The sequence below is a fragment of the Bos grunniens genome, chromosome 16, assembly GCF_055505025.1.
Source record: "Bos grunniens cultivar Pamir isolate PY7600 chromosome 16, Bosgru_T2T1.0, whole genome shotgun sequence".
Taxonomy (NCBI): domain Eukaryota; kingdom Metazoa; phylum Chordata; class Mammalia; order Artiodactyla; family Bovidae; genus Bos; species Bos grunniens.
Genome location: NC_141180.1, coordinates 906912 through 932188, shown reverse-complemented (window position 1 = coordinate 932188; position 25277 = coordinate 906912). Strand labels below are relative to the sequence as shown.

The 25277-nt window shown below is 58.7% G+C and overlaps 1 protein-coding gene and 1 long non-coding RNA gene across 7 annotated transcripts in view; both read right to left on the bottom strand.

The window, feature by feature from the left end:
* PPP1R12B (protein phosphatase 1 regulatory subunit 12B) overlaps positions 1-25277 on the bottom strand; it is a 167377-nt gene that overhangs the window by 12484 nt on the left and 129616 nt on the right. For 5 of the 6 annotated variants that reach the window (XM_086343014.1, XM_086343013.1, XM_086343015.1 and 2 more), the window contains 3 exons: positions 5783-5799; positions 3071-3200; positions 2333-2437 (listed from right to left, as the gene is read on the bottom strand). In XM_086343014.1, coding sequence (XP_086199140.1) covers positions 2333-2437; positions 3071-3200; positions 5783-5799 — 252 coding nt within the window. Of the gene's footprint in view, positions 1-2332; positions 2438-3070; positions 3201-5731; positions 5800-25277 lie in introns of those variants that run through there. The other variant, XR_015142915.1, reaches the window with a different exon arrangement.
* On the bottom strand, positions 20821-23944 carry LOC147355994 (uncharacterized). The gene is made up of 2 exons (XR_015142920.1): positions 23740-23944; positions 20821-21802 (listed from the first exon to the last, which is right to left on the bottom strand). It is a non-coding gene; the product is annotated as an uncharacterized LOC147355994 (long non-coding RNA).

The window sequence follows — 25277 nt, the reverse complement described above, 5'->3', positions numbered from 1 at the left end:
CATCTGTACACACACACATTCACCACATACCACACACTGCCACACATGCCCACACACACTACATTCAACACACTACACACACCCACACACATACACAACACACACTAAATACAAACACATTCACTACACACCCACAACACACACATCACACATGCACACATTCACTACACACTCGCACACAACACACACTCATCACATACACACCCGCACAAATACACACACACCTCATATACACACATCCACCATATACACACAACACCCCCACAACACCCCCCCCCCCACACAAATATACATGGAGATACAAACACGCTTCAAGGCCGCCCGTCCTGCCCTGCACCGCGCCCCCTGCCCTCTCTGGAATCTCGGGCCAGAGGGAATGGAGGTGCCTTCCCCCGTAAAGGCCGGAGCGCCAGCCGCTCTGAGCGGCCCTTCTGCTCTGCTCCCTCTGTTCTGGGGACAAAGGCGGTGGTGTGCACGGTGGGCAGGCTGGAGTCCCTGAGGTCTCAGTCCGTCCACAGACCTGCCTGCTATGCGCAGGGCCTCCTGCTTTCTGCACTGGGCCTGACTCGGGTGCGATCCCATTTGGACGAGGGAGGGGCTGCACTGCGCGCTGCCCTCTGCCGCTTCCTTTCTTTACGCTGGCTGTGCTGGGTCTTCGCTGCTGTGCAGGCTGCTCTCCAGCTGCGGGGCACGGGCGCCGCACTGCGGTGGCTTCTCTCGGGGAGCGCGGGCTCTAGGCACGTGGCTCGGGCTCCAGGTTGTGGAGCGTGGGCTTAGCTGCTCCTCAGCATGTGGGATCTTTGAGGACCAGGGACCAAACCCATGTCTCCTGCACTGGTAGGCAGATTCTTTACCTCTGAGCCACCAGGGGAGCCTCTACTTTTAATACATAATTTGGAGAGGAGCTAAAAAGATTCAGCCACCACAGCTGAAAAGCAAAGCAGCTTCAAGGCTGGATTCCTCCATAGGGCATGGGGATGCCCCCAGGCCCCTTCTGCTCTCAGCACTTCAGAACCAGGCAGAATATCTTATGACCAAAAGACCGATGATGACGACAAAGTGACTGCTTATGCTGAGTACCAGGCACAGAAACACTGAATAAATACAGAAAGCATGCTGGCGTTCTTGAGAAGGCTTCTTTTCTCAGTGAAGCACTGGCCGGAACCGGCAGAGACCTGGGATTTCAGGCTCCTGTCCGAAGCTCTCGCCAGTGTCTCTGAAGGGCACGGCTGTCGGCCGCTCCCTCCACGGAGAAGCAGGAGAAGAGAAGGGGCAGGGCAGCTACTCCCCGGTCCTCCTCCCTGAGCCAGGGCCACGGGAGCCATTTCACAGCTACTTCACCTGCACTGGGAGAGCTGAACTAGCTTCTCGGGCAAAAGACTTGTTCTGTTTTGCCTTGGTTTAACTCTAAGCCCTCCGAGTTCGGGTGGGCCTTCCCTGCAAACACGCCGTGTGTCCATGTGGTAACCGTCTGCAACACAGATGCGTGGGGCCGACGGGCCTCCCCCTCGCTGTCCACTGAACAGTCCGTTTTTGGTAAAGAGCAGAGGCCTGGCTTGCAGCGCCAGCATTTCTTCTGAATTTCAGTAACTCGAATTTGGCAAAACAAAGCATATTCCGACACACCCAGTACAGCAGTTGGCTAAAAAGTCCACACGCTTCCCCAGGGACGCAGAGGCTGAGCTTGTCTTCAACAGCCGCCACACAGTCAACATTCCAGCTTGTGGGGGCACCGTGCCATGAAGTCAAGACTCAGAGGTCAGAGAGGCGCCGTCGGAGCTTCTGCCCAGGGAGTGGGGGCGGGGCTCCTCACCGGACGCCCCCGGCCTCTGACCCGTGCAGCCCAGGCCTGCGTGGCCAGCCTGCAGCCCCTTCAGGACAAAGTCAGCTTTGGCTGCCATGAGCAGGCAGGGCCCTTCCAGGGTGAGGATGAAGGGCAGCTCCCAGGACAGGAGGCTCTGCACTGCGGAGCTGTCCAGAAAGCCCTTGGGGCAGGCCTCCCCGGGACCGGCCCCCTCCCTGGCCCCCCGGGCGCTGGCAGCCCTGCTCGCCCAGGGTTAGGGGGACACTGTCCCCACAAAGTGCTCACTGCTCAGGTCCAGCATTTCCGTCTCTGCTTTCAGGCCATCCTGGGGCACAGCCAACAGCCAGCTCTGGCCTCCACCTGGGCCTCCCGGGCAGACTCAAAACTCTCCCCGCCAGGCCTCCAGGCGGCTTCCCACTGACCCAGCAATGACCCGTGGCAGGTGAAGCCCACCTCTCATCTCTGGGGAGGGCCATCCTGACCGCCTCGCTGCCGCACCCAAGCCTGGTTCTCCTCTCCCCGCCTCACCTGGGCCATCTTCTCAAGCTTGGACTTCACATCTGCTAGCTCGAGCTGGGCCTCCTGAAGTTTTGTCTTCAGCTTCTGGTTCTCGGTCAGGGCACTCTCGTAGAGCTGGGGAGGGAGAGAGGAGTCAGGTCCCCACCGAGTGGGCAGCTGGGGACAGGTCTCCTGCTGCTGGAACCGTGAGGTCCAAGGGACCGAACACAAAGACGGCGCTCCCCTGTTGCCATCAGCGCTGCTCCCAGGGCAGGGGACAGAGCGGATGCAAAACTGTGGGTCTGTGGCGTAAAAACCTGGTTCCCGTACCAAAGAGGCTTGACGCTGGAGCCTCCCTTGTATGTGTACCCATTTTAGCCAAGTTCTGCCTAACAAGACAAACGTTTTGGTAACAAAAAAGTTCTTCCTGGCACCCCGTGCACAGGAAGGGTTTCGAGCCAGCCCCTTGAGCTGGGTTCTCTTCTGCAAGAAGTGAAGGAAATGAGCTGTGAAATAACATAAACCCTCAAACCAGAGTATTCTTACTGACCGCGACCGAGCAGCGTGTGGCTGGCGCTCACAGGGCTCATGGAAAGCAAACGGCTTTGCTCTCCCTTCCACAAGTCTCAGTCCTTGCTGCTTCCCACGCCTCTAAGCACCCGATTCAGGGACATTTTTACTGTACAAGAAACAGTGGCCGGCGGAGAGGGGCGACCCAGGCGCCCTGCAGGGCTGTCCCGAGCGGGGTGGGCTGGGGGCGGAGCCCACCTTCCTGTAGTCCCTGCCGCCGTCCTCCTCCGTGCGGCTGCTCAGGGTGGCCAGGCGGGCCTCACGGGCCTCCCGGCGGGCTCTGGCTGAGGCCCGCTCGGTGGATGCGTCACTGCCTCCAGATTCCAGCCTGTGGGAGACACAGGGAAGGGGAAGCTGGTTCCGAGAACAGCAAGGTGTAGGGGGAGATGCTAAAGGGCAGCGGACATTTTCCCCAGAGGTGCTGAGCGCCACAGGGCACGCCCGCCGGGGCAGGGGCCAGCCCGCACCCAGTACGCAGTGGGCTGCGAGTCGGCGGTTTAGACGCTTGTGCCGGCTGAAATCTCAGAGCTTTTCACACTAGCTTCGGGGTAAATACCTTCCCTCGAGAGAGTGCTTTTAAAAGCAAGTTTCTTAGATCTCAGAGGCTCTTACAAAACGATTCCAGTCAAGTCAAAAACACGTGGGTTTGGTGCTCCTTGCGGGGTGGGCGAGGCGGGCACGGGCGTGCGAGGAGGGCACGGGGCAGGCGAGCTCAACGTCCACCCCCTCCTCTGGACGCCACAGGGGGGCGGCCGTGCCCGGGACAGGACTTCACAGTGTGTAGGGGCTGCATGCTTGGAGTGGACGGTGGCTTCGTTCCAGAACTGGCTGGTCCGAGAGTGGATCACAGACTGAGCGGATCCCTGACAGTGTTCCTCTTCGTCTGGGGCTTTGCTGTTTCCAAGCTAAAATGCAGCCCACGGACAGCCACAGACAGACTGGCCCTGCCGGGCTCCACCCTGAACCAGGACGCGCGAAGGCCCGGCTCCGGACCATCTGCCTGTGGCCCTGTCCTGCGGCCACTGCCCGGAGGTGGGTGGGATCCAGGCGCCAGCAGAGGCGGGGCACAGAGGGCCGCCCTGTCCTCAGAGGGGGCTGCGTCCTACAGCAGCGTTCTTTTCCTTCTTACACTTAAAAAAATCACCTTCTGTAAACAGAAATCTGTTCACTGACTTTCCTGACTATAAAAGTGGTACTGCTTGAGCAACTTAAGAGCGGGTCTCGAGTGCCTCAACAGAGAGTGAAAGTCACCCCAAGCCCTGCCCCAGGACAGTCTCTGTCAACAGCTTAGTCCGTGTTCCTGCAGGATGTTAGACGCGGAGGTAGGAACAGACACTTCTGTAAACAAAGTCAGGGAACACTTTCCGTGTCTGCCCCTCCTCTTCTCCCCACACATATGTAAGGACAGGTCTCCCTCAGTAAAAAAAAAAAAAGATGATTGTGGAGATTTCCACTGTATGGCTACATGAGCGCTTAATCCATTACTGAAAGGCCCACACCATCCATGCTAAGGCACTTAGGTCGTGTCTGACTTTGCGACCCCAGGGACGGTAACTCGCCAGGCTCCTCTATCCACGAGATTCCACAAGCGAGAATACTGGAGCGGGACACTTCCTTCTCCAAAGCGCACACTGACCTGTCTGTAAGGCTTGGTCTATCTGTTCAGTTACTTTCTTAGCATAAAATTTTAGCAGCAGAACTGTTTGGTCAAGAAGTAAATACACTGAGCACCCTACATACAGTAGGGCTTTTAAAACGGACGTCAAAGTTGCTCAGTTGTGTCAACTCTCTGAAACCCCATGGACCATACAGTCTGTGGAATTCTCCAGGCCGGAATACTACCGTGGGTAGCCATTCCTTTCTCCGGCAGATCTTCCCAACCCAGGAATCAAACCAGGGTCTCCTGTGTTTCAGGTGGATTCTTTACCAGCTGAGCCACCAGGGAAGCCTTAGAACTAACGCAAGCTGCAAGAAACGTTTTCCCCACTTCTGTCTCTTTACTAGCAGAAATCTGCATCTTGTGTGATGAGAGGAAGCCAGAAAGTCACGTGTGACTTGGGGACTGTGGGCCGGTTCCCCCGATTCTGAGCCCCTCACCGTTCTACTCACTAGTTTTACAGCACATTTTGAAGTTGGCAGGGAAATTTATTTTCATAAATGGCATTATAATGTAACAGAGTTCACAAGAAATTAATGGAGTAAAGCGCTTCTTCCCACCAATCTGCAAAATTAATTTTCTTTAGGGTTAGAGGGAAATTAGATTTACCCTCAGCTGGTGCTGGCGAGAGGACACACGAGGGGAGAACACGTGCTAGCGTGTAAATGTTAGGGTCTATCAACTAGGAAGCAGCGGCTCCGTCATGGATGGATCCGCCCCGCGCCTCCCGTAACCACGCACCCGTCCCTCTCAGGTTCATCAGAGGGACCACAAACCTGGGGACCGACGGTCTCCACTCTTTCACTTCGTTCTTCAGGAAGACCAAGTCTGCCCTTAGGTACTCAGTGAAAAGTTACAGACGACCCCTCCCCAAACTCTGACAGGCTTCTTCAAGTTTTCAGGGCTTTAGCTCACTGGACAAACTTCCCCTGGGCCCATCTGGGTACAGGGAGAGGGCTGGGGCCCCTGACCCAGAACCATGGGTCCGGCCGGCCGCCCCTCTGCCCCGAGCGCCATCAGCACCTCCCTCGGGGCCCGGCTGCTTCCTGCTGAGACTGTCCGTCCAGCCGTCTGTCTGTCGGGATGCTCACGCCCCCCGAGCCCAGGGAACCGAGGTGGAGGCAGGACGCAGCGTGATGTGGATGGAGGGGTTGTGCGGGGGACAAGGAGAGAAGAGAGGACACAAAGAGGCTGAGGCAGGCGGCGGTACAGGCAAGCGTTTACTCACGGGTGTGGTGCAGGGAGGGCCTTACCTGGAGAGTCGCTCATGCTGCAGAAAGGAGACAAACAAGAAATCAGTGTCAGCCGCGGGCCGATGTCGGCTGTTTCCATTCCCAAGAGTACTTTCCAACCAGACACCCCAGCTCCACAGCTGCAGATGGGGTGCAGCTTCCCATGCTGAGGAAAGGCTGCTCAGCAAAGCACTGCCCCACATGCCCAGCACGCTCAAGACTTGCGGCTGGGTGGGGAGGGGGAGCGCGTTGCGTTAAGCTGGGGTTCAGCGACCTGTGACGGGACCACCAGCCCCCAACAAACAGCCCTGCGTCCCAGGACCACGCAGGCCTTGACAGGCCGCCTCTCTGCATCTCAGTGTCCCGTCTACCCATCTCCTTCCATTCACACCCAGCCCTGCTCTCAGGGACGCCCTCCTCTACTCCGTGAAGGCCCAGGACCGTGCCCACTCCCCCCAGACCCCTGGTGAAGGGAGAAGAGGGCAGGCAGAGGCCCCCCTGCCCCCAGGACAGTGGGAGGAGCACAGCGAGAAAGCACTGAGGCCTCGGGAGGAGGGCTCACAGGCCTCACCTGGGGGCCCGGCTGCTTACGGCCACTGCGAGCAGCAGCGTTAACAGAGTGGCTGCCTCATGTTTATCTTTGATCACAGATGACCTTTATCCTTTATCTCCACTTTTCTAATAAAAGAACTCAGGCAAAAACCAAAAAAAACCTCCATCGCTGTAGATGTATTTATTTTTCTCTTCTGAGGAGTTAATAACAATATCGTCAAGGGGAGACAGAGGCGGGAGGACGAGGAACAGGACGCGCAGGATCCCGCCGGGCTGGGCCTTCCCGGGGAAGGCACCCCACACTGCGGGCCGTGGGCCCCGACCTGGTGACCCGGCTGCGAGGCGCCATCCCCGAAACCCCCGCCTGACCCGGGCTCACGCCCACCAGCTCTGCCTTCCACAGCGCCCCACTGGACCTCCACCCGGACCTCCGGCCGGCAGATGCCCCCTCAACAGGCCGAGAGCCAGCCTTCCTTCACGAATGGCACCATGGCCCCGGGTGACCTGCAGCTGGACGTGAGCATTCTGAGTGAAGACCCGCCCACCACCTGCGGAGGAGGTGCCCCAAGGCCTGACCCGGGGCCGGACGCCTCCTGACGCCTCTGTAAGGCCCGGCCCCGCCCCTCTTCCCCAGCCCAGCGGTGTCGCCTGGCCTGAATGCCGGTGCTCAGGCTGCCCCCAGGGGCTGTGCCGGGGTGGGGGGCTCATGGCCGGGGCCTGCCCATCAGGACAAGCCCGGACCCCAGAGAAGCAAGGCCAAACCCGGGCTGGGCGACAGCAAGGGCCCCAGCGAATGGAGACCGCTGCACAGGGCCTGCGGGGAGGCCGAGCGGGGGCACTGAGAGCGCGGCCAGCAGGCCTGCCTGAGCAGGGGGGCAGACGGAGCGGGGCTAGGAGAGGCAGCGGGGAGACGGTGCAGCTCACGCGCCCCAGGGCCCCCCGTCCTCCTGGTGACGCCCCAGGACCACGCCCAGCCAGGCAGTCAGGCTCTCCCACCCACCCCACGCACCCGGTCATTCCGGGCCTCTGAGCAGTAAACCATCCCTTCCTGTCTCTCCTACAGAAACCCGAGCCCCTGGGCAGGGTGTCCGCAGATGGGCCCGTCTGGTGGCCCACAGGTTTACTGCTTGGGGGTTCCTGACGCCCTCTCTGTAAGAGTGTGACCTGTCGGGTGAGACTTCAGCCGCGTCTCCAGCTTAAAGTTCTGCGGCGCGGACTGTCTCCGGTGGAGACAGGAAATTCAGCGTCACCAGGTCCGCCTCAGCCAGTTCACCTCCCTCAGAGCACACGAATCACATCCGGGACTCGCTCCTCGCAGGGCAGGGGTGGTGATCTCCCCACTGGGGTGGGTTCCCGCCGTCACGCCCCTGCGGTCCTCGGGTGGGACAGATCGCATGCGGGGACACGGCGTGGCCTCCACCAAGGAAGCTACACAGACGGTGGGCCAGCCCTGCCATGCCGCCCTCAGGACAGCCTGTGGCTCCCCGAGGGGCCGCCTGTGGGGCCGGAAGGATACACCCCTGCTTCTCCTGAGGGGCCGCGCTTCTCACGGTGCAAGATCCACCTTGGGCAGACTCCCACCAGAAGGTGGGGATGCTGGGGTCAGAGGGAACGGGACCCCTCCTCCACCCCTCCCAACCTGTGACCACTGGAGCCCTGTGGGATCCTCGGCTTTTCACCTCTGCCTGCAAGGACGAGCCTCAGCCACGTTTCGAGAAAGTGACCGGCCCCTCAGAGGACAGCGTGAGTCTCAGGAGACATGATCTGGGTGCAGGCGAGGCAGCTCGGCCACACACGCACCACTTCAGAGGGGGACACCTGGGGTTTCTAGAGACGGCGCTCTCCCTGCAGCAGCAACGAGCCCGAGGAGGCTTCTGAGAGCCCCGAGGGCAGGCGGGCCTGGACGGGTAGAGGCCTCGGGATGCAGCCCGGACTCGGACGGCACGGTGCTGGTGCTGAGATCGTATTCCAGAAACTACTGTTGTGCCTGGCTTCTTAATGCCCTAGATAATCTGGCGTCTAATGGAAAAACACCAGCTATGTTTAGAGAGAGAGAAATCTGGGTTTCTCGATCAAAGGAGCTGCCACTCACTCAGCCCAGCTCCCTGTCACTGCACCTCATTCGGAAGTGTGGGCCTGTCCCTGCAGGGAGCGCTCGGAGCGGGCTGGGAGAGTGGGCGGCTAGCCTGTCAAGGACATCACGAGAGTTGGGGAAGGGCCCAGGGCCCCCGGGGAGGAGCCAGAGCCGCCCCAGGGGCAGCAAGGGCCCAGGCCCAGCTAGGCCGCGCCCTCGGAGGACAGGCCGGGCGTCCTTGTGCCCGTGCTCTGGACACAGCCCGAGTCCCCCGCCCTCCAGAGCCATAGGTGAGCACAGGTGTCTGGCGGCCCGTGCTTGAGTCAGCACGTCTCAGGAAGGACTCCCGGTTAGAGACGTCGCTGCTCTGCTGGCACTGAAGACCAGCGCTGTCGGCCGCGAGATGGGACTGTGTGCTGAGTCTGGGTGGAGGGAAACTACTCAGTTGCTCTTGCAGCCTTTATGGCCCAACTTGGGGCCTCAGCAGCAGAGACGGCAATCTGCTCAGAAAGCAGCAGGCACGCAGAAAATGGAAAGTAGGAAGGAGGAGGACCCAGACAGACCACAGCTCAGAAGCGCTCCCAAACCAAGAAGCTGGCTCCCCCCCCCCGCCAACTCGCAAACCCTCCCTAACGACCTCACTGGCCGGGGCCTGTTTCTAATAAGAGAGCAGGGCCGCGGGCGCCATGGACTCACAAGGCTGTCCTGAAACAGGACGGGGCCAGGCTGGTTTTCATTTGTGAAATGTAGAGGCTCTTGAAACACCAGCGGCTGGCTTAGAAAAATCCCCACAAAAGCTTTTAGCTTGGAGTTACTGGGAGTTCAGGAAGGTGGATAATTAAAACCAAACTCCTCTGACCAAGTTTAAAATAAAATCGTGGCTCTGGAGGCCAGGCCCAAGGGAGAGGGACGAACCGCGTCACGTGCCCAGGCCGAGACCAGCGGGCTGACCCCAGAGCCGTGGGAAAGCCTGTTTCCGCGCTCCCTGCAGAGGATGCAGCGGGCGCCAAGCCAGCGACTGCCTCGCGCCCAGACGAGGGCCCGCCTCACACCTGGCCACATCTGAGAACGTCCACACGACACCGAGCCTCTGAGAGCCCTTCCCCACATGCAGACATGGCCTTGGGGTCTGGGAAGCCTGAACCGACGGCCCGGGGGCTTTAGCTCTGAACAGGGCCTTCCTGAGTCCGGGCTGTCCCAGCATCCGGGACTACACGCGGGGGTGGGGAGGGAAACTGTCCCTCTGCAGAGAGCGGTGGGGTCAGGCGCTTCCCAAAGCTGGGGATGGGTGTCACCAGGTCTCCGCTGGACCGTCTTCTCTCGCACAGCTGCCATCCGTGTGGGCCAGGTCCTGCCCTGCTGTGCCCCTGTTCAGGCTCCTGGCCGAGCCCGGCTGTGCCCCTGGGCTGGTACCGCAGCCCCTGCCTCCGACAGGGATGCGGCCGCCTCACACTCCTCTGCTCCCCCGCCATCAGCCCGGGACGCTCTGTGCTCAGGGCTGGTGGCTGGGTCAGGCCCACCTTGCCGAGGGCTGCGTGCCCACCACACAGTCCAGGGAGAAACACGTGAGCACAGTCGCAGGCCCCAGCCCAGGCCGGGACACCAGCTCAGGATGTTATGGAAAGCCCCATGGTCAGAGGCTCGGCCAAGCTCACCCCGCACCCCAGGGCAGGAAGCGTCCACAGTGCAAGGTCCTGCAGCGGCGGCCGGCTGGCAGCTCACAGCCTGAGTCAGAACGACGCCGGGAGCATGACACGCGGGCGGTGGGTGTCCTCTGGGCAGTGATGTGGAGGCAACACTTGAAGGCAAAATCCAGCTTTTAAAAGTATTCAATCACACCTGACTTCATCGCGTTTTACCGCATTTGTCTTTACCAAGTACTTACTGCATATGCAAAGTAAACCAAGGGAGTCCAGAAACACAGGACTCACGTTCAGTTCCTGGAGACATTTCTGAAAACTCTCACTGCCAGATCGTGACGAATCGCATGGGAGGCTGGTGGAAACGAGGTGACCAGCTGTCGCTGCACAAGCTCTGTGTCCCCGCTGGCAGAGGTGCAGCCCGGCTGCCCTCTGGTCACGCGGGCCCAGTCTCCACTCCATCCAGCCGGCACCGTCCCCTTGTGGACACTCCCAGTTCCCCAGAATTCCCACATCTCTCGTGCTGTGCGTAGTCGCTCAGTCGTGTCTGACTCTGTGACCCCATGATCGTAGCCCTCCAGGCGCCTCTGGCCGTGAGGATTCTCCAGGCAAGACCACTGGAGTGGGTTGCCATGCTCTTCTCCAGGGGATCTTCCCGACGCAGGGATGGAACACAGGTCTCCTGCATTGCAGGCAAGTTCTTTACCGTCTGAGCCACCAGGAAAGCCCCACAGATCTTTTGGGAGCTCACAAAGTGTACTGATAGAAGGAAATACACGAACGTACCAAAGTTTCCCCGAAGAACCCGGGGCAAGCCCTCTGCACTTAAACACCGTTCGCAAACTGTCCTGAACCCACGGACACAGCATCCTCTCCAGGCGTCCTTCACGGGCCAGGTGACAAGGACCAAGGACACGAGCTGGTTCTCGTGGTTCTAGTCAGGGGCGCCCGGCCCGCACGGAACACGCATGCGCACGGGTCCTGGGTCTGCACGGCGTGCGGATGGAGCGAACCGGCAATGGCGCAGGCACCGGAGGAGCTCCGTCAGCATCCGCCCCTGCTGCCCTCTCACTCGGCCCCTCGGGCTGCGGGGCTGCGGCCGCCAGAGGAGTAAGCTCAAGCACACCCCTGCCCTCAAGCCAGGGTTTTGATTATTTGTAGATTTTGATTATCCAGGCTAATCCCTACTTGCCCTCTCTAACCCATGGCACTTCGGGTTATTATTTGACTGAACAGCTACACTCTCTCTCTGATAACCAACCACTCGAGGCCGACGCACTGACACGAAGACGCTGCTGTCACTGGGAAGCGGGCAGCAGTCAAGGCCAGGCCTCCCGGGGAAGACGCCTGCTCTGCGGTCCAAGAAGGCGGTGGGGCTCCGGGCTGGGACTGCGCTGGCCCCTGCAGGACACACACTCAGGACCAGGAACCAGAGGAACGAAAGGCCGGCTCGAGCCTCTCCCGTCTCCTGACTGTAACCGTCGGCCCGCCCGTGGGGGATGAGGCCGAGAGACAGCGAGAGCCACGCTGGGCCCTGGAACTGTCTCAAACAGGAGACATGGGCCGTGGAAGGCAGACTGGAGCCCCAGCCTCTCAACCCCACCCCCTCCACGACCCTCCGCTCCCGGGTTCTCTGGGATGGACGCTCGTCACCGTAACAGCCTGATGCGGGCCCTAGCTCCCTGCAGGGGCAGCCCGGGTGGAGCCCTGGCCGCTGCGGCTCCTCCCCGGGCTGTGCTCCCAGCTGCTCCCCATGGTTTAGGTCACACATCTAAGCACTCTCTGCCCGTGATTTTCTCCTGAGCTTTAGACCAACCACTTCCCATCACCCCTGAGCCTCCCAAAGCACCTCTCACCGGACACGTCGCCGCAGGGCTGTGTCTGCCATCTTCTCCGGAGCTGCCCATACCGCGGCCTGCGGGTCACGCTGGCCCCCCCACCCCCCGCCCGCCTTCCAGGCAGATGCGCCTACCGCCCAACGGGCCTCCTGCGCACAGCACCGCACCCGCGCCCTCACCTTGACCACAAGGCTCCCTCTGCCCCGCAGTGACCCCTGTGTTTCTCCTCATCTCCCCTGTGAGCCGGCAGGCCTCCGGGCAGGGAGTCCTTCCGTCTCACTCCCGGGTCTAGAATCGGCCCGTTGCGCGTGGAACGGTCCCCAGGGAAGATCCACCACAGTGCCGAGAGTCCCAGAACCAGCCTCTGGTCTGCAAGCCTCTCCTCTGTGGCTGACCCAGCCCAGTCGACTCGCGACTCGGGGCGCTGCTGCGACGGCGGTGGGACCTGCTTCCAGGCCGACAGGCCCTCCCGTTCTCGTGAGGCGCTTCCTGCTGAAGAATCACTGCTGACGAGCTTCTACTCCGTGGATTTAAAAGACCAAACCAAACCCAGCACACCGGTGGTTCTGATTAGAAAGAAAGCAACAGCCAGCCACCCGCGCCCCTGGTCTGTATTATTCACCCAGACAACGCTTCTCATCCTGGGACAACAGGTTCTAAAATGGAGTCAAGACTGCATCCCAGACCGTAAGTGCCGGGTCAGGATGGTGGCAGCAGGAGAAAGTGACACCTATGGGGCTGCTCACTGTCTGCCATAGGAGCTGGTGGGGTGGGGGGCAGGGCTGGAGACACTGGGCTCAGTGGGGGCTGGGGGGAGCTGGAGACACCGGGCACAGCAAAGGGTGGGGCAGGCAGGGAGACAGGTGCTTTGTGGGGTGGTCGCTCCCCTCTGTCTGGGAGGCAGATGCCTCATGGGGTGGGTGAGCACTCCCTACTGCCACAGGACCCAACACCAAACGTACCCTTGTTAGTTTGTAGAGCTGGTTACAATTTTAGCTGGTAAAATGTTCCCTTTATTCACATTAATAGCTAGGGTGAAAAATATTATGTAAAATCTGTGTATTTTCTGTTGAGATATAAGTCCTGAAGGAATAACAAGCCAGGTTACATGGGGAAAATACTACTGATCTTGGTTTATAGATGCAGGTCAAATCCTATTATCATAAATACCAACCAATTCAAAGAAAATCTGTCTAATTAAAAGACTCCCAGGGCGCAGCTGATGTCCCACTTACGCCAAGACTATTTGGTAGAACAATGTCAACCAAGCACTGCAGACATGAGACTTTCTCGGGCACTGTTATCTGCAGACGTGAGACCTTCTCGGGCACTGTTATCTGCAGACATGAGACCTTCTCGGGCACTGTTATCTGCAGACGTGAGACCTTCTCGGGCACTGTTATCTGCAGACGTGAGACCTTCTCGGGCACTGTTATCTGCAGACGTGAGACCTTCTCGGGCATTGTTATCTCTGGTATGCCCTGTACTGAGGGATGTTTTGGTAAATTAGCAAATGATATTTTGAGAATATTGACCAGAGGTTACCTGGCTCTTACTTTCAAGATGATTTAAAAATGCTAAACCATGTAAACTGACTAGTTTTTAAGAGAATTTGTAGACTTGAAACCCGATAAACAGTCACAGTGGTTACAGAGCAAAAAAGAGCTGGAGGCATCTACGATACTAGTAGCTCGGGATTATTTTTGTATATTGGAAAATTACATCAAAAGGCAGTTTGTATGGCATCACTGATTCAATGGACATGAGTTTGAGCAAACTCCGGGAGTTGGTGAAGGACAGGGAAGCCTGGCGTGCTCCCCTCATGGGGTCGCGAAGAGTCGGAGCGCCTGAACCACAGTGCGTGCACGAGCCAGGCACCTGGCGGAGCTGCTCAGGGCGTGAAGAGAGGCCGACCTTCAAGTGCTCGTCAGTCAACGCGGGGGGAGACTCACGCGGGATTCTGGAAGCTGTCTGGCTTTCCCTGAGCAAGAGGTCAGAGACGGCAGGCCTGTCACTCGGGGACCACCCCTCAGTTTTCAGACAGAGACGCTGAACTAGTGCGAGTCTGCTGTGAGAGGGGCAGCGGGGACCAGCATTGTGGGTCAGGAGGGCGGGTGGCGGCACCCTCCTCATGGGGCTGGATTTAAAGCCATGGGCGGGTGGCGGGCGCCCTCCTCATGGGGCTGGATTTAAAGCCGTGCGTAGGAGTATAATCAGGGGCTCAGAGAATGAAAACTTTATCATTTTAAAACGACAAACTAGAGAAAGTAAACGAGACCCTGGTTGGGGAGGACATACCTTTTGCACGTAAGTGAACATTAAGCAGGATGTTAGTTGCACAATCTCCAGGCAAACATTAGCTTACTACATTATCTTGAAAAGGTCGTCGTTTTACCAAGTACAGAGACGCTGAATTACATAATATTAAAAGTGCCAGACGCTGCTGGGAGTTCAGAGGCATGATAACACAGTTTCACTTTCCAACTCCTGAAAACTCACCCTGTCGTTTGTTTTCTAGAGTCAGAAATAACCCGTTCGAGCTGCAGTTTACAGGCTTCCTGAGCACTGAAGAGCAACATGCCCTGAACTCCCCCATGAGAACAGCCGCAACCTCACAATTCCTCTGAGAGGTTTTCCTTACAGGAAAGGAAAATGGAAGCATTTGCTGTTTAGCCCTTTGGATGACACAATTTTCCTTAGTGGGGGCTTCGAGCCTCGGGCCTGCAGAACTGGCTCCGGTGGCGTGTGGCCTCCAGCAGGACAGCCGTTCGCAGCAGGGTGCCCCAGGTCCTCTGCCGGCAGGCCAGCGATTCTGCCCCGGAGGGGGCTCAGGGGCCCTGGGGGCCTGGCTCCAGGGGCCCGCAATCTCAGTCTCCTGTGGCACCACCACATCCCAGGGCCACTCAAGCTCGTAACGGCTGTTTGGGAGCTGTGGGTCCTCAACCCTCATGAGTATTTGCCGCGTGCTTGCTGACAAGGGGCTGGGCCGGGTTCCACACTCTCTGGGGAGGATGAGGGGATGGCAGCACCCTCAGCAGGCCCCCGGGGCTTGGAACCGCGGCCTAGCCTGTCCTCGGGGCATCTGTGCTGCACACGCGCCCGGAAGCAGCATTAGGAGGCAGGGGAGACGCTGGCGCGGACCCCACAGGACACGAGCCAAGGCCTGCTGGGAGATGAAACCAGGGTTCCCCGCCCGTCCCGAGTGACGACAGCCCCCGGTTAGTCTGCGTGTCTGACACCTGAGCGGAGCGGGAGGGCTTTCCACAGCGCAGGCCCAGGCTGCCCGGGTCCCTGGGGCTGCAGCCGGCAGTGGGAGCCCGGCCGCTCCCTGACCCGAGAAGCTGCACCCAGGCCGGGTTTTGGCCCCTCTATCCCAGAGCCTCGACTCTCTCCACCGTGGCCTTTGCCCAAAAGTTGGGAGACAGGTGGCCACTGGGGACTGAGACAGGAAGTAAGCTGCAGCCCGTGTAGAGAGGACACGGGCTCCCCGGCATGGGAAAGGGGCGTCCCTAGAGACGCGAGCAGGGTGCTGCCGGGAGGCACTGCTCTGGGGGCGGCCCCAGGGCTGAGCGATGCTGACCGGGGCTCCTTTCACCACAGGATGGCCCAGCTGACCCCACCTGTGGGCCCTGCCTGGCAGCTGCGGGGCGCGGGCTCCCCAGCTCCTCAGGGACGACAGCGGCCAGGCCATGTGCAAAGAGGCCCCCACACTCCCAGGACACACACAGGAGAGGCCGTGCAGTCATTCACACCATGAGAAATTCACTGAAAGCACATACAGAATTGCTCAGAAGACACACAAGACTCCTTCAGGGTTCCCCTCCAAATAGGAGAGCCGTGGCCACCCCCCAGGAGGAGCCGTCCCAACCCCCGACCGCCCCCTGAGCAGGGCGCTTGCTGCCACATGCAGACACGCGCCCTGAAGCGGGAGCTGCCGGGGCCATCACAGCCAGCAGGGGCGCCTTCGGCTTCTCCAGCACAGAATTTCCTGATGGCCACCGAGGACTGGGACCCCGTGTCCGGAAAGTCTGCCCTCTGCTGTCCGTCACTCAGAGGTACCCCGCGCACACACACAGAGCCTGCGCTTGCCTGAGGTCACCGCACATGCTTCCGCGGCCCTGGGGACACAGCGCCGACCCGAACGTCACAGGGAGGGGCCGCTGAGCACAGTTGGCCTCCACTCTGCCGTTGGCGAGGAGCTCCACCTGAGCTTTCCAAGGCCGCCCCGCAGCACCTCTGCTCAGCCTGACCCCAGGGCCAGCCCGGCCCCACAGGCCCCAGGGCCCAGTCCACAGCCTACCCCCGAGCCCAGACCCCAGGGCCAGGCTGACCCCAAGGCCCAGCCTGACCCCACAGACCCCAGACCTCAGCCCAGCCCAGCTCCACAGACCCTAGAACCCAGCCCACAGCCTACCCCCGAGCCCAGACGCCAGGGCCCAGCCCGACTCCAGCAGACCCCAGGGCCCAGCTTGACCCCATGGCACAGCCCGACCCTAACACACCCAGGGCCAGTACAGAGCCTGGCCCCAACCCCACAGACCCCAGGGGTCAGCCCACAGCCTATCTCCGAGCCCAGACCCCAGGGCCAGCCTGGCCCCACAGACCCCAGGGCCCAGCCCACAGCCTACACCTGAGCCCAGATCCCATGGCACAGCCTGGCTCCGACACAGCCCAGGGGCAATCTGACCCCATGGCACAGCCCGACCCCAACACACCCCAGGGCCCAGCACACAGCCCACCCCCAAGCCCAGACCCCAGGGCCCAGCCTGGCTCTGACATAGCCCAGGGGCAACCTGACCCCATGGCACAGCCTGACCCCAACACACCCCAGGGCCCAACCCGACTCCAACATACCCCAGGGCGTCATAGCCCGGCCCCGACCCCACAGACCTCAGCCTGGCCCTGACCCCACAGACCCCAGGGCTCAGCCCACAGCCCCACCCCGACAGAGCATGGATGGAAGGGGTCTGCTTACTCGGAGAGTCTTGGCCGTCGGGGAGGGCGAGGCCGGGGGTGAGTCCGACTGGGCCGTCCTGCTCCGAGCGAGGTCCTTGCCCCGGCCGTGCAGGGAGGACATGGCCCCAGGGGGGTGCAGGGAGGGGCAGGGCCACCGAATGCCTCCGATCGCGCCTCAGAGCTGAGCGGGTCACGGGGGAGGCCCCGTCGGTGAGTCCACGCGGGGTCTGAGCGCGTCCAGTCCAGCCCAGCCTGCTTTTCCCTGAGGAGCTTCTCACGGAGGCCCGCACCCGCAGAATGAGGTCCAGGCTCCGGGAGCACAGGTCACGCCCGGGAGGACGAGCCTGCAAACAGCCGCCCTGTATTCATCTGCGGGGAGGACGCACCAGCCCCCTGGACACCATGCCGCCTCCCGGAGCCAGGCGCCGGGGCTGCACTGGGCCCTGTGACCGCTGGCCGCGACAAACGCAGCTTAAAGGACTTAAACATACAGACGCCAAACGTAAATAAGGCAGCCAGGGCTCAGGAGAAGGAAGCGGTCTGGGGAAGTCCGAGGAGGCTGCTCTTACATATAAACACGCGGCCCCACACACTCCCGCCCTCCACTCTGACATTCCAAATCCTATTCGCTCAGCGAGGAATGCTGGGCGAGGGCCAAGGGCAGAGATGCACTTTCCACTCGGAACTCACTCGGGTTGGCACTTGCAGGAGGAGGAGAAAGCCCGCGGCTCCTGGGAACGCAGGGGCCCCTGGGGGCTAAGCCGGGGGGAGCGGGGACTCTTCTACATCTGGGCCCGTGAACGACAAAGCCCAGACAGGCACACGGAGGCCTTTCATGTCCAAGTGTAACCACACGTCACTCCTGCCGCCCCGTGAGGAAGCCGCAAGTTGAAACTCCGGCCACAGTGGAGGAAGCTCTCCGCACACGAGACCCTGGCGGTGGAGCCTCTGAGAACACAGCTCGGCAGGGTTTTACAAAATGCCATCACTGGAGGATCACGAGGGGCGGACAGAGCCAGGAGGAGCAAGCAGAGGACAGAGGCTGCGGGGAGTCCAGAGTTAAGCAGAGGAATTTCTCTGCTTGGTGTGGAAGGGCTCTGCGTTTGGCCTTAAAACATCTCAAGTTTAATCTCTTGCGCTCTGAGCCATCGCCATCGCCACGGTAGCCAGCACTTCCAGGCCAAGCGCTTTCTCAGCCAGCGGCTCCATCCCCGAAGTAACGAGGCACTCAGCATCCCGCCTCCTGCCCCACTCGCCCCCAGCAAGCCCCCTTCCCTCCAACGCCCGGGTATCTTCCCCACCCTTCTGAGCAACTTCTGAAGCTGAATCAAGGGAACTGGGCCTGCTCTGAAGAATACAGGCTGAAACGTCTATACAGGGGCCCTGATCCATTCCCAATCTAAACCCCCCTAGGAGGACTGACCAGTTCTACCACGAGCCAGTTACATGCACCCAAAAGGCAGGGATCTTGGGGCTCAGACCCGTAAGTCTGACCTTCTGAACCCTACTCACATGGCTACTCCCGCCTTTGGGGGCACGTGTCCCACTTAGAAGAGAGACACCGAGGAGATATTCCCACAGCGCGACAAGCTGGGGAGGTCAGGCGCTGTCTGATCTGAGAGACCCCGAGGGCCGGCACCGCCCCCGGTGCGGCAACCCGCTCCTTGCGGGCAGCTGCTCCCTGCTGTCCCTGTGCATCTCTCGTCTGCGTCTCAGCAGCACCGATGACCGTCAAGCCCTCCGTGTCTCAGTGTCTCTAACACCCATCATCTCGCCCGGCCCTCTCCCCCACACGGAAAAGGACGACCACCCTACAGACGGGGAGACAAGCCCTAGCGGGCTGACGACGTGGCAGGAGATGTGCAGCCAGTGGGAGAGGAGCGAGGCACAGGGCCCGGTGGGGAGCCCTGACTTCAGCAAAGCGTCTCCAGGCGTCGGGGAAGGGCGGACAGCTCCAGCGGTTCGTGTAGATGCTGGCCGTCCGAGACGCTCACAGGAAGCGGCAGGCGTGCAGGGAGAGAGATGAATTCTCCAGAAAGGTAAATCTCAGCTCTTTCTTTATCCACTGGTCCTTTTATATGCTTGACTTTTTCTTCAAGCTGGCAACAAGCACTTGCTGTCTCCCTCCTCACTGACGAGGCGTTGGCCCCGAGGACGTCCGGTGTCCTTCCCGCCCCGATGGCCCCAGCGCCGCGCCTTTGGGTGGAGCCCGTCTGGTTTCCAGGGAGCGCCGTGTTGCAGGACCACTGCTGCATCGGGCGGCCAGAGACGAAAGCACCCCGTGTCTCTCCACGCGGCCCCGTCACGAAGCGTGACCTTCTGACCTGGGCACACACGTTCCCATGGGGGCGGCTGCTCAGTCAGACGAGCGGCATGGAGCAACAGCGTGGCAAGAGTGGCCCTCTCGGTCTCCACCTGAGGGTCTGGCCTTTCCTCTCTCAGCCTAGTCACCGAAGCGCCCAGGAAAGGCGCCCTCCAGAGAGCGCTACACCATGTATTTCCACACAGGCAGGCGGGAGAGAATGTTGGGTTTGTGCTTCATTTCTTCCAGGGAGACAAAGGAAAAAAGTTCAGCAATGTTAGGAGGTTCTCTGTTATAACTGAACCAGAGTCCTAGGCTGTCAGCTCAGCAGAACCTCCGACAACGTGGGACCAGACGCAGGCCCCTGCGTGCCCCCTGCGTCTGACGGCACGTGTGCCCGCAGGCGTCCGCACACAGCAGGGAAGCTGTGTGTCCTGCCCACCTGCTCCCCAAGGGCTCTCCCAGCCTCCCTCAGTGGGCTTTTTGGTTCAGAATCGATGAGCCACGTGAGTCATTTCTAATGTCTCCCCTTACGTCTTACACAAAGGAAACTGAGTGCACGGTTTAGGAGTGACGACGTTTGGTAAAACGCGCCCCGAAGCGACAGCACGGCTGACACAGCCGCCCCTCAGGAAGAGCGTGTGCGCTGAGGCCAGGCCGCCTGCGCGCCGTCAGCCCGAGCCGCCGTCTCGAGAAGGAACATACGGAGTCCCAGCGCCTCCTTCCTCAATGAGGAACATGCTTCCCACACTCCCCCGTGAACGGACAACTCTGGACTGTGCTCACCCCCCGAGAAGCGCAGATGGCAGCTGCCTCCAAATTCAGCCTGTGCGAGCAGGCGGCAAACACGGCGTACTATGACACAACTCCTGTGTCGGCTGGACCTGCCATTCCACACAGACCAGCCTGCAGCAGGGGCCTCGTGTTTACCCAGAACAGATCTAAGTGCTCAGAGACAGAGACTGCAGCCCACCAGGCCCCTCTGTCCGTGGGATTCTCTGGGCAGGAATACTGGAGCGGACTGCCATTTCCTCCTCCAGGGGATCTTTCTGATCCAGGGACTGAAGCCTCACTCCCTGCACTGCAGGCAGATTCTTTACCGCTGAGTCAGAAGGGGAGCCCATATACATTTCTATATATCTGCGTGCCACTTACTCTTTGGTTCACGTCAAACTAATTTTTTTAAATCCCAAGGGTAGAATATACAAACACAAATGTATGTACCCAGAAATGGAGTGGATATACCCACAGAACTGCATGCCAAACACAAACGACAGCTAAAAACAGTCTCATAATCAGACAGCAAACCCAAAGGGGGTGTATTTTATCATGGGACATATAACCTGTGCAGGTCAGGAAGCAACGGTTACAACTGGACATGGAATAAGGGACTGGTTTAGAGGTAAAGGAGTACGTCAAGGCTCTGTATTGTCAACTCTGCTTATTTAACTTCTATGCAGGGTACATCGTGAGAAACGCTGGGCTGGAGGAAGCACAAGCTGGAATCAAGATTGCCGGGAGAAATATCAATAACCTCAGCTATGCAGATGACACCACCCTTATGGCAGAAAGCGAAGAACTAAAGAGCCTCTTGAGGAAAGACAAGTGAAAAAGGTGGCTTAAAACTCAACATTCAAAAAGCTAAGATCATGGCATCCAGTCCCATCACTTCATGGGAAATAGATGGGGAGACAATGGAAACAGCGGCAGATTTTATTTTCTTGGTTCCAAAATCATTGTGGACAATGACTGCAGCCATGAAATTAAAAGACACTTACTCCTTGGAAGAAAAGTTATGACCAACCTAGACAGCATGTTAAAAAGCAGAGACACCACTTTGCCAACAAAGATCCATCTAGTCAAAGCTTAGTAGTCATCTATGGATGTGAGAGTTGGACTATAAAGAAAGCTGAGCGTCGAAAAATTGATGCTTTTGCACTGTGGTGTTGGAGAAGACTTTTAAGAGTCCCTAGGACTGCAAGGCGGAGAAGGCGATGGCACCCCACTCCAGTACTCTTGCCTGGAAAATCCCATGGACGGAGGAACCTAGTGGGCTCCAGTCCATGGGGTCGCGAAGAGTCGGACACGATTCAGCGACTTCACTTTCACTTTTCACTTTCATGCACTGGAGAAGGAAATGGCAACTCGCTCCAGTGTTCTTGCCTGGAGAATCCCCAGGACGGTGGAGCCTGATGGGCTGCCGTCTACGGGGTCGCACACAGTCGGACACGACTGAAGCAACTTAGCAGCAGGACTGCAGGGAGATCCAACCAATCCATCTTAAAGGAAATCAGTTCTGAATATTCATTGGAAGGACTGATGCTGAAGCTCCAATACTTTGGTCACGTGAAGCAAAGAGCCGACTCATTATAAAAGACCCTGATGCTTGGAAAGATTGAAGGCAGGAGGAGATGACGACAGAGGATGAGATGGTTGGATGGCATCACTGACTCAGTGAACATGAGTTTGGGTAAACTCCAGGAGACAGTGAAGGAAAGGGGAGCCTGGCGTGCTGCAGTCCATGGGGTTGCAGAGTTGGACACGACTGAGCGATAAAGCATAACCTCTTGGAATTGGTCACAAAAGCAGACCCGGGGCTGCCGCATACAATTCTGGAGCTTCTGGCCAAGGGGTCAGAAAAGGGCCTCTGTCTGCACTTTTGAGGATCACAGCTGAGCCCTGGGATGAAACGTTTAAGTTAACAAATAGACACTGTAGAAATTTAGCCAGAAATGTGAGGTCTAGACTTCTCTGAAGATCCCACCCTGAAACCCACTCATCCTGAACTGCGGCCTCTTCAGAAGAGCGGCGGGGATGGGGTTGAGGGCAGGCTGTTGGTTCAGGAAGGTGAGGGAGACTTTCAACAGGCTCTCCCGGCCCCAGGGAGGTCTGCTCAGAGTCTGGCAGCCAGTATTTAGTCTTTTAAAAATCCTCCTGCTGCTCTTCTTGCAAATCGATTTTGGGGGACAGCTTAGTGTATAAACTTCTGAGACACCATAATATACAATATTTTAGTTCAGATCTAGGGAAGGAGGCAATGAGTCAAGTTATTAACAATCATTAACTATAAATAGTTCAGATTTCCGTTCCTCCTTTTGTAACCAAGAATCTGGAACACAACAACAAGTTTCAGGTGTACTTATGAATATAGGGCCAAATAAAGTATTTTCTACTTTTAACCATCAATTTGATTTTCTCCCATCAATCCACTGAACACCACTGAGTGCCCATGCAACGGACTTCCTAAACAGGTCTTCCCACTGAGAGGAGGCCAGCACACACTCAGAAGAAGAGTCTGGGGTCCTAGGAGCTCCATGGATTTATGCTGCTGTTTTCATTACTGGGTGCCTGGAGGAGCCACCAGCACCACAGTGGGAGGGGAAAAAGGAGCTCTTTGCCAGGCATCCCGTCTCTGCCCATTTCCCCATCTCCATCTGCATCCTTGGTCTGTGTGAGGGGAGGTACCCTCTGGGGGCCGGGCACAGACTCCTGAGCAAGGAGGACACAGCAGGAGCTTCACCACAAAGCAGCCTCCTACCTTCCCTGCCTCTGGGAGGAGCCCTCCTGAGGAGAGCCGGTCCTTACCCCACATCTGGGTGGACTCCGGTTTCCTTCCCCATCTCTGAACAGCGGTAGGGGCAGACCCCCTCTGATCGAGCCCCCGAGGCCTGGTAAACCCTCCGCAGATTGGCTCAGGCCTGGCGTCTCTGGCCCAGGCTTGGAAGGCGGTGGTTAGAGTATTACCCGATTTCCTCTGGTGGTTATGGGGCTTTTCTATTTTCCTATTACTTCTTGAATAATTTTGGTATATTTTCCCAGAAAAGTATCTGCTTAAACCAAATTTTCATGCTTATGGTCATAATGCTGTTCAAAAACACATCTTATGATTAATGTCCGTTTTCTCTTTTCTGTCCCCCTCCCTTCCGGTACTGTTCATTCTGACTGTCCCCACCAGCCCCCAAGCCATCGTGTGTCAGAGGTTTACCGTATTTTATGTCTCTTCACGGAATCAGCTTCTGGTCTCACAGATCACCTCTAGGCTGCTTCGTTTCCGGTCCGTTGATTTCTGCCCGTCTCTTTATCTCACCCTTTCTACTGCACTTGGGCATTCTCTGTTCCCTTCGCAGCATCTCGAGTTTGAAAGCCTGGCTCATTGGTTTTCGTTCTTTCTTATTTTCAAGCATTTTCAACCGTAGTCTGCACTGAAGGGTGTAGCTTTTTCTCTTTAGCTACCCCCCCGCCCCGCCCCGAATCTAGTGTGAAGTAACCTCATTCTAAATATTTTCTAACTGGTGACAATAACCTCCCTGACCCACGCAGTGTCTTTATAAGGGGTTTTCAGCGTCCTTGTCCCCCACCTACACCGCTGCTGCTGCAGCCTCTGCGGTTTCGATGCCGCCCCCACGTCGCTCCTGCTCTCAGGATGGGCCCTGAGCTGCCGCCGGCTGCGGAACGCGCCGCTGTGCCCGGCACTCAGAGTCCCTCGCGCCCCCCTCCACCTCTCCCTGCACCGCACTCTGGCAGAACCACAGCCTCGTTTAAACTGACCTTCCTGCCCTGCCACTGCCACTCCATCACTGCGAGGGGCTGGCAGAAAAGTACACCACCACACTCACCGGTCTCGATTTAAATACACCCCCTTGAGCCGGGGTGGGCCCCACCGCCTTCCAGGGCTGCGATCATACCCCTTCCACATGTTGTTCTCCAGCTGCTGGTCTGCTTGCTGCTTCACTGGGGAACGGCAGCAGGCAGGCCACATCCCGGCTGTGGATGGCCCTCTCCTGGGGCACCCGTGGCCCGGGCCTGCTCCCGCCCCCTCTCCCGGAACACCCTCGCGCTCCGCAACCCGGGTCCACCCCCTCGCCCCCTTGCACCGGCTCCTGCCAGGCCACTGCTCTGCTCCGCCCAGTTCTGGGCTTGCTCCCCACCGTCTGCCTCCCCCAGCCCCATCGGGCAACTTCTGTGTCCCAAGAAGCACCCGTCTTGACCCCACCTCTACTGTGAACTATCATTCCATTTCTCTGCCCCCCTCTGCTGAGAAACTTGTTTGCAAAAAACGACTGTTTTTCATGTTTCTAACTCCTCTCCCCAGCTGTGTCTTGAAACCTCTACTGCCAGCCTTTCTGCCCCCTGGCTCCAACGGAGCTGGCCCCGCCAAGGTCCCTGCGGACCCCCACACGGACGTCACTGGGCAGCCCTCGGCCTTCATGGCCTGACCCGTGAGCAGCCCTGAGTGCTGCGGCCACTGTCTCCGTGGTGCACTCTTCCCACTCACACGGGACGGGGCACCGCCACTCCCCGGGTCCCTCCGGCCCCTGGGCCCGAGGCCCTCCCTGGAGTGCGGAGTGGACCCAGCTCAGTCCTTGACCCTCTCCTGTCTCAAGTACCTTTCCATCCCCTCACAGAGCCTCATGGATTTAAGCATCACCCAGACGCGCCACAGGCCTGACGGCGGGCACCAATGGAGACCTCGAGCTCAACAGCCCCCACCCAGGCCCTGCATGCCTCCCCAGCCTGCGGCCTCCAGCTGCCGGCAACTCGGGCTTTGCAGCTGCTCAGACCAAAGACCTTGGGGTTGCCAAGACCCCTCTTTTCCTCACATCCCATATGTCCAGAATACTTTTTTCCATTGAGGTATAGAGTTCAAGTACAATATTATATGTTTCAAGTGTTTGAGTGAACTCTGGGAGTTGGTGATGGACAGGGAGGCCTGGTGCACTGGGATCGTGGGGTCGCAAAGTCGGACACAACTGAGCGACTGAACTGTACAATAAAATGATTGGCTATTTCTAAAGTTATATTCCATTTATAGTTTTAATAAAAAAACTATATTCCGTGTGCTGTACAACATACCCTTGTAGCTGGCTTACAGATAGTAGTTTAACCTCTTAATCCCCTGCTCCAGTGTTCCCTTCCCCTTCCCTCTCCCTGCTGGTAACCACTGGGTTGTTCTCTAAGCCGGGAATCTGCTGCTTTAGTTTCTGGGTTTCACACTTTTCTCCCTCTGACGTTTCACGCAGTGCAACGCCTTCCGAGTCTATCCACGCTGTTGCAAATAGCAAAACTTCATTCTTTCCTGTGGCTGAGTAACATTCCACTCTACACACCCCCACCCCCACCCCCTCCACCCATTCCTCTGCTGACACGCCTAGGT